Here is a 15,103-nt window from a genome sequence, read left to right as displayed (position 1 = left end):
TGGGATTAAAATGTACTCCAGTCACTACTTTAATTGCTAAACCCACACAAAATTCTGTAAATGCTTTGGTTTTGACAATAATGTTTTTCTGTTGTACCCCAGCTGTGAAAATTCAGTACAAACTCCTTGACTTCTAAAACCCATTATAATATCTAGGTTTGCTTGGCTGAAATTGTTATATACCTGCAAAAATGTCTCATGGTACCCATTGTTGTCTTGGCAGACTGTTTTTACCATCTTCAGGATTTAATAGGCCACCATCCTGCACAAAGCATCTTTAAAAGGTCTATTCCCCTTGATAAAAACTGTGCAGATTCAGTGAGCATTCTCTCTAAGGCAAAATTTGACGTTTTGATGTTTTCCTTAGTGGGTATCCCTGGACTAGCTGTTAGGGCTTACAAAACCACTATAAAACTGGCCTATGCTATAGTAAAAAAATATTAATCATATCTCTGTGGCAAGTAATATACTTAATGAAGAACAAAAGCAACATCATCAAGCCATACTTGACAATCAGGCCACAATTAATTATTTGCTATTATTACATCATAAAGGGTGTCAGGAGATTAATAATATATGTTGCTTTAATTTAAGTGATAATAATAATTCTGTTTCAAAGGAGATAAATTACCTTAAAGATATTGTTAAAAAGATCCAGCCACATGATGGAGGTTTAGACCTATTGGATTGGCTAACTTCGTGGTTACCCAACTTTACTTGGGTCAAACAATTATTCATAGATGGAAGTTTACTAACACTGGGATTGTTATGTTGTCCTTGCTGTTGTCAATGCCCACCCTATATTTTTGACTCTACCAGTATTAAAAAGAAAACAGACATTATTCATCCAAAAGGCCTTAAAAAACAAGAAAGGGGAAATGTGAGGGTTCTGTGTAGGGATTGGGGTCCCTGATGACTGCATTGCTATGGCACACTTGGTGCCTGGGAAAGTTTCTGTGCAAAGGCATAGGATACCCATTGCTATGGTAATGCCCTCCATGCTAGAATCTTATCAGCTTCTACCTTAATCTTGGGTACATAACTCCTGGGAAAGGAACTTACTTGCTAGATAACTACAATGTTTTGCCAAGCTCTGGTGCTCCTGGATCTGCCTGCTTAACAGTAACTTTAGCCAATGGACTTTTTTGAAAGCTGCACAAAGCTCCTGACATTGCATATTGTAACTGTGAAATGTAACTGCAACTGCAGAATAAGAAACCTGACTGGTACTCTAAACAATAATGTAGTTATGGGACTAATGACCTAATGTAACCTATTGATATAAATAAAGTTTGGCCTCTTGGTTTCTTAGCCACTCTGCCACCTTCTCTGCCTCTGCACCTTGTCTTTGTGTCACCCTTTATTTCTTTACAAAAAACCCATTAGATTGAAAGTTAACCATTGTAAATTGGTCTTAGAATAAAGCAAAGTGTAATCAGAAAAACATATTAAACTAGACATGTGGGATCAAAATCATGAATTTAACAAATTTAGAATTTTAAAAGCCTTCCTGGCCTTTGTCCTGAGATAGTTCTGCTCATCAAAGGTGAAAAGAATTAAGGGAACATAGACAAGCAAAGGGGCCTTATTCTCCTTGAGAGAACTTCCCAAAGAGGCAGTTCCTTTTATCTTCTCAGGAGAGTTCCCTAAGTTTGAGGTTCTATTCTAAACTGTTTTTCCTGGTTTCTTAGATAGCAGCCACAAAATTTTAGACTAACATTGGAAAATCTTTGGATGATTTTTAATAGTTGGGAGTTACTCATGCTTGCAAATACTGAGAGACAAAAGCCAAATTTCCTAGACAAAATTATGCTTTTTAACACAATTTAGAAATAATAATAATATAAAACCCTTTAGAACTAATCTGCCCTCTGTAGGAACTGACATTATCTACCCTGTTGGCCACCTGGCCAAGTTCCTAAATGAAGGCAATCTCTAGAATGTTTTTCTTTTTTTACCTTTAGCTTTTACTTTTGACATTTTTTTTTAGTCCTGTTGGCATCTGTTTATATTTTAATGCAAGCTTTAGTGAGCACAGTTAAAACCTTCTTAACCATTGTTTTAACATTAGAAACAAACTGACATAGAAATTAACACCAAACAAAAAGGAGACAAATAATAACAAAAAACAAAAAAGACAAGACACAAACACAAGACAGACAATAAAACACACAACCCGTAAGGCTCCAAAGACAAATTTAACCAACAGAAAACCAGACTTAGACCAGAGGGCTGAGTACAAACCAGACCAAGGAAAAGCCAAATCAGAGGACCAAGGGACGTCTCACTATAGCCCTGGACTCAGGGAAGTAATGCTGCGTCCAGCTTTCCCTCGAGCCTCTCCAGAGGCAGATCCACACAGACCAGACTTATCTTCTCCCAGGAAACACAGAGCACTCTTGACAGTTTTAGGTGGGCAGGGGTCCAACGAGGGATGGCCTGGGGCTGAGAAACATCTTCTCAGAGGCCTTCCCCTAAGCAATCTCTCTGCCACCTTACCTTCCTTGGCGGTCCTTAGTGATCTCTGGAATTTGAGAAAAGTAGATCTCGCTGGGGTCTCCAAATGTTGTGGGGTGGGTGGCTCAGAAAACACATCAAGTTCAAGTTTTGTCCAAATTGAAGAGTCTTTATTTAGCTATCCAGCTGGTGACTGCTTCCCTCCTCCCCCTGCCCACAGTATCCATAACTGTCTCTGCAAGGAACAGCCCAGAGCCTGAGCATTTTAGGATATTTAAAGGCAAAAACCACATCTGGTTTGACATAGCTGCAAGCAAACAGGTACAGAAGCTGAACTGGGTAGTTAGCGAGACAATGCAATGGGCACATTGGTATTTCCCAGGGGTCTTTCTAGGCTGGCATAGCAGCAAGCAAGCAGAAGGGACCCTAGTTCAGTACAAGTTAGAGAATGGTCACTAACATCTAGACAATCAATCTCTGATAAGGTACCTTGCCCCCCAAAAATGGAAACCAAAGAGAACAATTTTACATTATATAAGAATTGCTATTTTCTTTAGGTAGAGGGAAGTGAAAGGAGGGGAGAGCAGGGGATGTGGGGATAAGAAAGAGAGTAGAATGAAACAGACATTATTACTTTATGTATGTATGTATGTGACTGTATGGCCAATGTGATTCTACAACATGTACACTCAGAAAAATGAGAAATTATTTCCCATCTATGTATGATATATCAAAGTATATAAGTGTATTTTACTGTCATGTATAACTAATTAAAACAAATAACAAATTAAAAAATAAAAAAATTAATTAAAAAAAAGAATTGCTATTTTCAGTTGTCAAGTATGCTATGCTAGGTAATTATTAACTGGTACAAAGGCAGGGCTTTCCCATGGAGAAGAATTTCTTACATGATATGGAGTCTAAGGGTAAAATGGAGTCTGTTTGGTCATTGCCCAGATAGCCTGGCCCATAACAATTACTGTTATTTAGGTAACTAACTAGTGGTACAGCAGGTTAAATTGTGTATATAGTATATAATATAACAGCAGGTTAAATTGTGTATATAGTATATAATATAGTGGGTAAACTAAAAATGTCAGAAGAAATTACCAAAGCAAAACTTTGGTTCTCTTAATTATTTAAGGAATGATTCAATTCCATTAGCTGAGTTTTCAGGTAAATGACGTACATTTTAAGCATCCCAACTGACTTTTTACATGTGCCATCCATTGCCCATGCCCCACATATGTTGCCTTACATAAAGCATTTCTTTGTCTGATTATGAGATTGGATTGAAGGACACCTATGCGTCAGCAAGAAAAGAAGATCTATTTTTAGATGATAAAGTTACAGAAGGGCATACACAATGTTCCTGGGAAGTTTCCAGCAGTACTATTGATATTCTACTTCATAATTAAAAGAATTGTCTGTTTGTGATTCCAAATTGTTTTGCAGATGAACACAAAAGTGTATTTATCCTAGGTCATACATCCCCCTACCTACTTGACCTATAATAATTCATCCTACCTTCTGTCATTTATTTTTCCAACTACATTAGACTTACTTCAGCTTCTGGTGGGATAGCACTTTCTTCTTGTACATGCTTGGGGGTTATTATTTCTTTTAACTAGTTTTCACCAAATAACAACAATTCATATTTCATTTATTTATTTATGTGGTACTGGGGATTGAACCCAAGAACGCTTTACTACTGAACTATATCCCCAGTTCTTCATTTTACTTTTTATTTTGACACATAGGGTCTTGCTAAGTTGCTTAGGACCTCACTTAATTGCTGAGGCTGACCTCAAATTTGTGATCCTCCTTTCTTAGCCTCCAGAGTCATTGGGATTACAAGTGTGTGCCTCTGCACCCAGCTTCAACAGTTCATGTTTAAATAATTGAACATAATTTAATCTGGGCAACTCCTTTACAATAGGTAAAATCTTCCTATTATGTGCAATTTTTTCTCTACTGATATCATCTTAAAAACTCTTTTGCAGATTCAGTTGAACAATGATTTGTTTGGTTATTCCTCCATTTCCTCTACTAGACTATTTTTTCTTAGAGGTCAGAGATGCTGTTTTGTTCACAAGTTTGACATTGAACTCTAGCATAGTGCCAAGAAAATACAGGCTTTAGTAAATATTTGTGATGTTCATGTGGAGACAGTTACAGAACTTAAGAACTCCTCTGGAATACCATAACAATATCCTCACTTTAGGCTTGTACCTTTAACTTTTTAAATCACATTTTAGTAATTTGTTTCCATGCCTGAGGATTCTCTGCTTTCATACTTATTACTCATTCCTTCTTCTTATTTTACCTTCCTAATGAGTCATGATTGTCATATGACACAATGGTTAGTGTTATTTAATTTGGTATCTTCTTAATTTTTAAGTCTTAAGCCCTAGATATGAGTCTTAGCTCAATCACTTAGAAGCAATGTGGCCTGGTGTGAGTCGCTGAGCCTCCCTTGGTTACTTTTTTCCTAGGAAAACCCTCTGTCTTAACTTAGTAGAGATCAAATAAAGTAATAATTGTGGGAGTTTACTATAAATTGTATTGCTCAGCTCAATTTTCAGGTAATATATCTTATACATCTACTCATTTAAAACAATTATTTACAAATATTATTTAGCTCATTCACTTTAGGTGTGAGGAAACTTGCTGAGGAAAATGTGCACTTGGATAATATTTGGAGTTACATGAGGGGAAGTCTGGGAATCTGCTTGGCTTTGTTCTATGCATGCCTGAGATAAGTTAGTTGCGGGTGTAAAAAAATGCATTTATTACATCATGCAATGTCTAAGAGCTTGGAATCTGCAGCTTAACTGCCTTTAATTGTGTTGGCTGTTGTCATTTTCAAAGGTCCCTACTTACAAGCTATATGACCTTGAGAAAGTTAGAGAATCTCACCAAACCTTAATTTCTTTTCTTTTTTTTAAATTTTTTAAGTTGTATATGGGCTCAATGCCTTTACTTGTTTTTATGTGGTGCTAGGATCGAACCCAGTGCCTCACACTTACGAGACAAGTGCTCTACCACTGAGCTATAACTCCAGCCCCTTAATTTCTTTACCTGTAAGAAAATAATGAAAGTATACTTAACCTTTATATTTTTTGTCATATCTGTCACTAAATACACAATATTAATAATTTTATGCTTCTTTGAAAATACTTTTATATGATGGAGTGATCATCTATTTTCAATATTTTTTATAAATAGCAGTTTTGTTCTTGCTTACCATAAACATATATTACATGTATAAAATACAAAATGCTCTTTTGCCAAAATTCAGTACCCTCTTAGCTATTTCAGAATTAATCTATTGCTTTGAAGGACTATAGCCTCACTTTATATTTTTTCCTTTGGTGTCAATATCCTTAATGTGATTTCAGATTCTGAGCCATTTGATAAACATGTTAGATTTTAAAGACTCACTACTGTCCTTTCTAATGAGAGGAAAAACTGTGCCTCTTTGTTTTCTACTTGTAAAGCTGAATCCCAGGAGACTACAATGTACTTAACTTTCAATTTATGGACAGGGTGGGACCCTAAAACAGAACTGTTCAAGTAATAAAAACTTAAGGGACAAATTGAATATTGTATTTGAGAACCAAATGCTATAACTGTAACTTTTTAACTTATTAAAGTTAAAAATTAACATTGAAAATTTCCTGTTTCCTTAATCCTAATCTATTAAAAGCAACAATTATATCTATAAATAGCAGAGTCTATATGCTCAGTAAACAAATGATGCCCATCCCATTCTATTCTTAGATAAAATGAGATTCTTATCTCTAAATATTGTTAGTCTTTCCAGACAAACAAAAAGGAATTCTCACAGAGGAAGTGAAGTTAGTTGCTAATGAATCATTTCGAGATAAGAAGGTCAGTAAAGCTTGTTTTCCACAAAGGAGAACACAGACATTGCATCCCTGGGGAAAATATTAGGATTATAAGAAAGGGAATTAAAATTAAGAAAATAAAATAATTATTTTATCTTCTAGGATCTATTAGGAAATACAGGTAATACCAATGCTCCTCAACAGATGATGGGGTTGTGTCCTGATAAACCCATCATAAATTGACAGTGAAGTTGAAAATATGCTTAATGTACCTGAGCTACCAAACACCATAGCTTAGCCTAGCCTGTCTTCCGTGTTCTGAGTATATTTACATCAACCAACTGTTAGGCAAAATTATCTAATCCCAAACCTAAGTGTTGACTCTTTCATGTAATGTACTGATTGAAAAACAGAATGGTTGTATGGGTACATTTTCCCACTACTGTAAAGTTGGAAAGTTATAAGTTGAACCTCTTAAGTTGAGGGCTGTCTGAACACACTTCTGAATTCATGGTCACAATACACCTTTTTTTTTTTTTTTTGCCTGCTTCATTATGAGTACGTGTGTGTGTGTGTGTGTGTGTGTGTGTGTGTATGAGTGAGAACTGAGGGTCGGAGGAAAGAACCACAGTGGTAACTCTGTAGCTGGTTTAAAACACTGTAATGTCTGGATCCTCTGAACTGTAAAGTCTGTGAGTCCATAGGAACTCAGGGAAGTTAAAAGTATAAAAGACAAGAAAGAATCAAGGCCATCATGGGTCTCCAAGCCAGGGTTCTATAATGGTACTCTTTTGGGTAGGTGAGGAAAGGATAATAATACCTGTTTTATCTACCTCACAACATTACATAAAGTAATCCAGAGAGCTAATAAAGGGCACATTGCTTTGAAAGTTAGAAGTTGATTTAATCATTAGGGACTATAGTCATTTATTAATTATTATCATCATCAAAAATCTCTACATAAAAAAAGAGAGAAGACTAACTGGATTTTGGAAATAACCTTTGTTTTTGGTAAAATTACTGTTCTCCAAAAATCTTGCTTATTTTATGCTTTTTCTTTCCATGTCAATGTCCTTCCTGTGAATTCAGATTCTGAGTCATTTGATAAACATGTAAAATTGTAGTTTCACTACTGTCCTTTCTAATGAGAGGAAAAAGGGTCCCACATGTTTGATGAACAACTAAAAGAACTGAAAACAAAGCAGATTTTTGAGTTTGAAAAGAAGTACTCTGATAACCTAACTCTGATCCAAGCCCCAGTTATTCAAAACTTCAGCCCCATTCATTTGAACTGAAACACTGGCGGTTTTCAGCAACAAGTAGTGATTGACACAGTGTATGGTGAATCACTTCCAGTTCACAACATTCCTGAAAGGAACCACAGAAAAAGCTTAGATAACTGGGTACTTCCAGTATTGCTGGTGGTCTTTGGATGCTCCTTTGGCCACCTTCTCCTCTTATAAATGATTATTGATTCCAAAGCTTTTATTCATACTGCTAGAAGGCCATGTCTGTCAATGGGTGTTTTGTCAGTAGGAAGGACACCAACTCCTTCCATGTTTCCTCATAGCAGAGATTCTTCAGGAAGGAAATCACTTGATGGTTCTTGTGTTCCTCCCTACTGCCACTTCCATTCCTGGGAATTCTACCCATCTGGGCTAGATTTGGGGCCACTGGAGGATGCTGTACAGTCACTGATTCTCTACCCCCAATACATAGTACAGTTAGGACACATTTCATGAGGTCTGACAGGGCAGATGAAGGACAAAAATTAGTTTGGTGTGTCAATAACTAGAAGAGGCTTTTATAGAAATATGGAATTATTATTAAATTAAGAAATGAAAAAGAGAACATGAATATTTTTGTTTTAATTTCATCTTGAAATGTGTTCAGGAAGTTATTCTACACTGACTAAACTGAAATCCATTGAGATCCATGTGCAAGAGATGTTGACTTTTACTTGAAATCTCTGAAATTATCTAGTACAACCATGTCATTATAATGCGAAGACCAGCTATCATTAACTACAAAGCTTGTAATATATACTTGGTATTGTTCTAAACAGTAAACATATATAAACACACATAACCACAATGTACGAATTACCTGTAAGCCTTATAACAGTTGAACAATGTAGGTATTATTATCTCTGGTTTACATATTAGGAAACTGAGGCTAAAATAAGTGACTTGCCCAAGGCAGAATAGGAATGGTGAGTCAAGTTTTGCACTCAGAAATAACCTTGCTCCAAAGCCTGCTTAGTTTCCATTACACTGTGTAGTTATAAAGACAGGAATAGAAACAGACTTTCTGACTCCCTCTCCCATTCCCTTTCCAGAAAACCAAGATGGACTGAGATTTACTAACTTGTAACAGTAATGCAATTTGCTTCCTATGCTCACTTCTTTTATTGAACCATTAGAATGAAACAAGCTACTTCAAAAGTGCAGCCCTTGAAACCAATAATTATATTTTTGTAGGAAACAAATTATTTCATGGGACACCAAAAGAAAGGACATGCTCTTACTTCCATGGTTCTCAGAGACTGTCATGTCCTCAAAGTTGGCCAGCCTTGATAAGTTTCTTGGAACAGTTATAAAAAAAGGTCTTTGACTGCATGAAGTCCAGAACTTTGCTTCTATTGAATGTGAAGCTCATGAAAATGACTGAAATCAAACCATATAGTTTTTGCATGTTCTTGGAGTGGTAGCGTTGAACTGGTAGAGTAAAACAAGCTAGGAGTAAAAAGGCATTACTTGCAAGATGGAGGAAAGATCCAAGAAGAAATTTTTCTCTAGAAAAATGTCACACATATTTATAACCTTTAAGAGTTTTTTTTCTTGTTTTCTTCTTGAAAATCTAAATAATAGGAAAATACAAGAATAAGTTTACTTTTGGTAAAAACTAATTAAGACCCATTTTTTGAACAGTAATTTGGATATTTATGTGTTATGGGAAGTTAACTTTGAGTCTCTGATATTTATGAACATGTTTGATTATAAAATTACGTTGAGGATAGAAAATCTCATTGAGACTGAAAAAACGTTAGTAATTATATACAAGCTTTGTTTTCCCTAAGTGTCTGCCTTTGGTTCTGAATAGGGGTGAAGCAGTATGTTCAGTGGAAGGAACATTGAATTGTGTGTGGTCTGCTGTGGGTGTCACCTGTCCCTTCTACCTCAACCTTGTGCTCTTGGGAAAATGATTGATCCTTCTCTGAGTTTGGTTCCCTGAGTATTCAATGTTAGAATTTGGCTAGATTCTCCCTTAGGGTCATTTATCCCTTATGACAATTAATTCAGATAATTCAGAACATATGTGGATAGAGTTAGCAAGGCCCCTAGATTCTTACACTATAAGCAGTTTTCTCCAAATATAGAAATCTTTACCTTTGTACCTGACTGGTAGGACAACCAACCTGTCTTCTTTTCTCCTCCCTTTCCACTTATGAAGGGAACTCAGTTGGAAATATGTTGCCTACCAGGTCATATGTCTTGCTCTAATAAGGAACTAAGCTCTTATCCAGGATTATAGAGTGCTCAACTTTGGTTAGGTCCTTGGATTCAGTCCCTTGCTTTTCTGGGGGAGGTATCATGAAAATACTTTACTACTTTAGAAATAGACATTATCTGCTCAAATCTGCCACCTTGACAGGATCCTAAAGGATGGAAGCTAGATTGGTGTGGTGTATGAAGTCTAGCATGAGCCTGAACAACTGGTTTTATGTGTCACCAACCTGCCAGTATATAAATGAGCTGTGTCTCACAAGTTCGTCTTAGAGCACCAGCTGAGCGATGCACGGAGCAGACCTGTAGCCACCTTACATCATCTTCAACATGAAGTCAGTCACAGTGTCAATGCTTCTGACCCTGGCTCTTTGCCTTATTCAAGGTGAGTAATTTGCATGCAATCTAAGCCTCTTGCCACACATCTTAAAGCCCTGGGGAAGGGCCTTTTTCCACAAATTGCCAAGAAAATGCTTATGTATATCTATAATTTTGAACTGTCTTGCCGATATAGGTTTTGAAGATTTAGATACACGGATTTGTAATTATTATGTCAACTTTAGAACTAGCAAGTAGTTTAAAAACATCTTAATTTTTATCCATGAGCAATTCTTCTACTAATTCTCTACTAGTTCTGAAAGGAGAATAGATTCTTCTTCACCTTCCCCTCACCAAACTTATCAATTCACTCTACATAGGTATGTTAAACATTAAAAAAAAAAAAACTTTTGCAAGTAATATAGATAGCTTAATTCTATATGTATAAATAAAATATTTCAAAAGCAAAATTTAATTATCTATCCTTATTTTAAAGCAAATGTGCCTTCTACCTTATTGTATTTCTGTGTTTTCAAGTGCTAAGTGGATTCAAAGTATTGCTCCTAAAATGAGAAGGATTTTTGTATGAGCTAAAAGATGAGTTTTAGCATTTTGTATTTTATTGTGAAGGGAATACAGATTGCCTAGATTTATCTTGTTCTGAATCACTTTTTAAAACAGAACTACATAAATAAAGTGAGACCATTATTCACAAATGATACCTACTTTCCTAAAATAAATGTATAGGTACAAGACAGTTAATGAGGGTATGTCATAGTCTGATTTTAATTAATCTTTCTTTTATCATATCTTTAATATTTGCATCTATAGTAAGTAGGCAGCGTTGCCAGAATTTAGAAAATGGAATTTTATGTATAGATGTGATAAACTTTGTGCTTTATTATGCTTTTAAATTAAATTTAAAGGGATATGACATCTTTGATAGTAAGTTATATTACAATTTATAGATGGAGACTGCCAAACTTTACTCTGAAAAGATCTCTTGGAAATTAGATATTTTGAGTGTGTCAGAAAGCATCTGAGTATTAGTTCCCAAAGAATTTCAGCTTTCTGAGTGAGTAGACCTTCGTGAGTGTACATGCTGAATTCCTGGTGCCACTACCCTCATTATATTTGCAGTGATAAATCTTAATGTGTTCAAAAATAATTTGTGGTTTTACAACATATTGTTATTAAAGCAATCAAAACACTGCATTGAGTGAATCATTTTTTTCATTTACCGGTTTACATTCCCTTAACTTTGGTTTCTGCATTTTCATCCCAGATGCTGCCAGTGAAGATGCAAATCAGGTTAGTCTTGCTTTTTCTCATTGAATCCATTCCAAGATGCCTAAAGAAAAATGGTTTGTGGCCAAAACCTTCTGTTAATAATGCCAACATTATACAGATGGGTCGTAAGAGCTTTGGTTAAATACACAGTGAACAGGTTTTTAGGAAGACATGAATCCCTCTCTCTGTCTTTCTCATTTTCTTTCCCATACGCACACAACCAATGTTTTGATGATGATTAATGTCTATAAGAGACAATCTATTGTGCTAAAGAAGTGCTTTAAAATCCCATAAACAAACACAGAATAAACCAACCAAAAACCATACTGTTGTTCTACTTAGCAGCTGAGCAAGCCATGGTATACCACTTAAAGAGCTAAATGTTTTCATATTCATTGTGCAAAAGAGGTTGTTCATCTTGTTTATAGCCAGTGTAAATATTCCATCCAATAAACATGTATTGAGCATCTATTATGTGTCAGACCCTGTTTGTAATTCTGGGGATATTCTAAAGTAAACAAAATCGTTGAAAACCCTGCCCTTCTGACTTGTATTTTAATAAAAAGATGAGTTAATAACTAAATTAGTAAAATATATAGTACATTAAGTAATGATTATTGCTAGGAGAAAAATAAAGTGGGATGCAGGATAGTAATTCCAGGAAATGGAGGTGGTATCACTTCTCACTGGAATAGTCAGGGACCTTCTCCCTGAAGAGAAAGATTGGAACAAGAATCTGAAGGTCCACTTGAATCAAATGTATGAAATATGATATGTCAAGATCAATGTAATGTTTTGAGCAACCAATAAAAAAAATTAAAAAAAAATTAAAGAATCTGAAGGTCCATTAGAAAGTGAGCTGTGAAGATTTTTGCAACTTCTAACAGAATAGTCAGAAGCACTCAGAGGCCCTGATACAGGAAGAGGGTGCTGAACCAATGAGAGAATGGTCTTTTCTTTGAGAAACAGAATAATCATTTTCTATGGAAATAATTTTTTTAACTCTTAGAAAGACAAAAGGACCAACACCCCTCCATGCACACACTGCTATTCATGCCATTAATTGAACACTAAAAATGGTGTTATGTACATAACAAAATTTACTGAATTGCTCAAAGACCATAAATATTAAAATAATAAAAAAGTGAAATGATTCTTCTGCCTATTGAAATACTTTGAACCATAATTAAATTACTCTTTTGCTCTATTTTATTGAAAAAGATTTTAAAAAGATAATTCTCACAGTAATATCCCAGGGAATACCATCATAGTCTCTTTCATCTAAGTTTTCTGATTAAGGAGAGCTCTAGAAACTATAGTAGAGTAGAGGAAAAGGCTTGATTTGGGGGAGCCAGAGAGCATGCTCAGTTGGAAAAAAGAAGGGTATAGTACAGATCTCACAGCACCAAGCCAACATTTTCTTTTTCAGAATCCATGAGAATAGGTGATGATTGAGATTTTTGCACTGATTTTTTTTTCATATGGTTACATTCTATTTCACCAAACATTGTCTCAAAAATATAGGTTTAGCTACATCATATCAGCATAAAAGGCAAGAAACACACAAAGAGGTAAACATTTCTTTAGATATTATGATAGAAAGGAAAACTATTGATAGTAATGTTGTTCTTTTCCATGTTCAGTTGCTAGAGATCTTTCCAGCATCAAACAAGCATGCTGAGTGTTAAAAACATGAGCCAGAACAGCATGGAAAAGCACTCTAGCACTTGAAAGGATCTTAAGCATATGATTAAATTTCTCAACACAGAAGGGTCCTTGTGAAGCCAAAGCAAATGTGTTATTGCGCTGATACCCAGATAGGGTGATGCCAGTTCTTGGAGGGTTATGATGGATAATGCAAGACCACAGCAAAAGAGGCAAACAAAGAGCAGTTGACCCAAGAGGGCTCCAGACATGCAGAAAATAAGGACAGCAACAATAACAAAAGAAGAGTGAGCTGAGGACAGGCAGTCACACTGCTGGCTAATAGTGACTAGAAAATCATCACCCCACCTCAACACGACTTATTGGTCTAGATCTTCTCCTGCTTCAACAGGCTGTATCATGGCAATCGAGAGAGAGTCTGTTTACCCCAGAGAGAAATACAACTTCTGCTTTCAATTTATATAGTCTTTTCCTGTGTCCCAGGAGAATCACTAGTTAATTTTATGACTCAGAAAAAATAATACTGAGCCTCATCTTAAGTAATTGATATTTTGAGCAAGTTTCTTAATCTACTCGCTAAACCTTTGTAAAACAATAAACAAACAAACAAATAAATGTGAGTCTTTCTAGGAACTTAGCTCTCATCAAATTGTGACATTGTAGGTGTTCAATTCAGAAGTTATCTGGATTGATGCTAAACTTTTATGATCAACAACTAACAATTATTTAGAGCTTAATTCCAATATTATTAAGTCTTTGCTCTATATATTTTCTCTAAGATAACTTCATAAGGGATATATTTCTATTATGAAGACACAAACTCTTCTCTCATTCTGTTGTCATGTTTTTAAGATGTTTCAGAACCAATTATATCTGGCAATTGAGGCAGTAACTTACAAAGTTGACATAAAATACTACAGAATCAGAGACCAGACACAGATCTCAAGATGCCTAGACATGAATCTATAGTCAGAAATTAACACTGTGATACTCTGACAGTATCACTGGGTGGGGATGACAATCTTAAGAGTTATTTTAACAGGTCACCCTTAGTAAAATTTCCAAGATCTGGACTCTGATATTTTTTATTGTTCTTTACCGTTAATCATTTTGTAATTGCTTCCAACTGCCCATCATGCTTATGAGGCTAGATTGTCCATTAGACTATAAGCACTATTCTGGAAAGGATACTTCTATCTAATTTGCTGCTGTATCTGACACCTGGCAAAATACAATAATCTCATAATAAGTGATTGTTGATTGATCAAAGTATTACAAAGATATAGGAGGCTCAATAGAATTTTATCATCAGCACTTTGGAGAAGGTTGTCAGAGTTAGAACAAAGATTTTATTTATTTTCTGAAGCAAGCATTATGAAGTAGAATTATTCTTTTGAAAAAATCAAAATATAATAAAATCTTATATCCCAAAGGCTTAATCCGAAGACCTAGTGAACTTTCTAAGCTAATAGGGATTATTAACACTTTAAGTCAGTACTTTGCTAGATGGCACCAATGCACCACTGATTTTTTTTTTTTTTGTACCAGGTATTGAACCCAGGGGCACTTACTCACTGAGCCACATCCCCAGCCCTTTTTAAAATCTTATTTAGAAACAGGGTCTCACTGAATTACTAAGGGCCTCGCTAAAATACTGAGGCTGTCTTTGAACTCTCCATCCTGCTGCCTCTTTCTGAAAAGAAAGAACTATCACTTTTAAGATGATTTTACTGTAGTTCCCCTATCCTCTCTAACATGCATAATGATTTCCACTTTCCTTCTAACCTCGGTATAGTGCAATCATTGGTATTTACCGAAGCCCACAGCGCATAGCAAAATATGTCTTCAAGGATGTTACACAGAATAGTCAAATAGTGGTACTGGAGAATGATCTGAGAGAGACAAACAGACAGAGAGGGGTAGTTTTTTGTGTTTTTTTTTTTTAAGAAATTTTTCACTCTTTGAAAAGAATTCCTCAATAACTTATTTATTTATTTTTTTATGTGGTGCTGAGGA

General features: G+C 35.4%; 1 protein-coding gene across 4 annotated transcripts in view; it reads left to right on the top strand.

Annotated features, from left to right (window-relative positions):
* Positions 1 to 15,103, top strand: part of Spink5 (serine peptidase inhibitor Kazal type 5) — a 171,413-nt gene that overhangs the window by 71,801 nt on the left and 84,509 nt on the right. For all 4 annotated transcript variants that reach the window (XM_058584235.1, XM_058584236.1, XM_058584237.1 and 1 more), the window contains exons 3-4: positions 9,963 to 10,199; positions 11,418 to 11,443. In XM_058584235.1, coding sequence (XP_058440218.1) covers positions 10,145 to 10,199; positions 11,418 to 11,443 — 81 coding nt within the window. In that variant the 5' untranslated portion in view covers positions 9,963 to 10,144. The remainder of the gene's footprint in view (positions 1 to 9,962; positions 10,200 to 11,417; positions 11,444 to 15,103) is intronic.

Source organism: Marmota monax, unplaced genomic scaffold, assembly GCF_021218885.2.
Source record: "Marmota monax isolate L192 unplaced genomic scaffold, Marmota_monax_Labrador192_F-V1.1 WCK01_AAM20220418_F8-fsc00006, whole genome shotgun sequence".
Classification (NCBI taxonomy): Eukaryota; Metazoa; Chordata; class Mammalia; order Rodentia; family Sciuridae; genus Marmota; species Marmota monax.
Note: the sequence above shows the minus strand (reverse complement) of the source record. Positions and strands in the feature narration are given on the sequence as shown.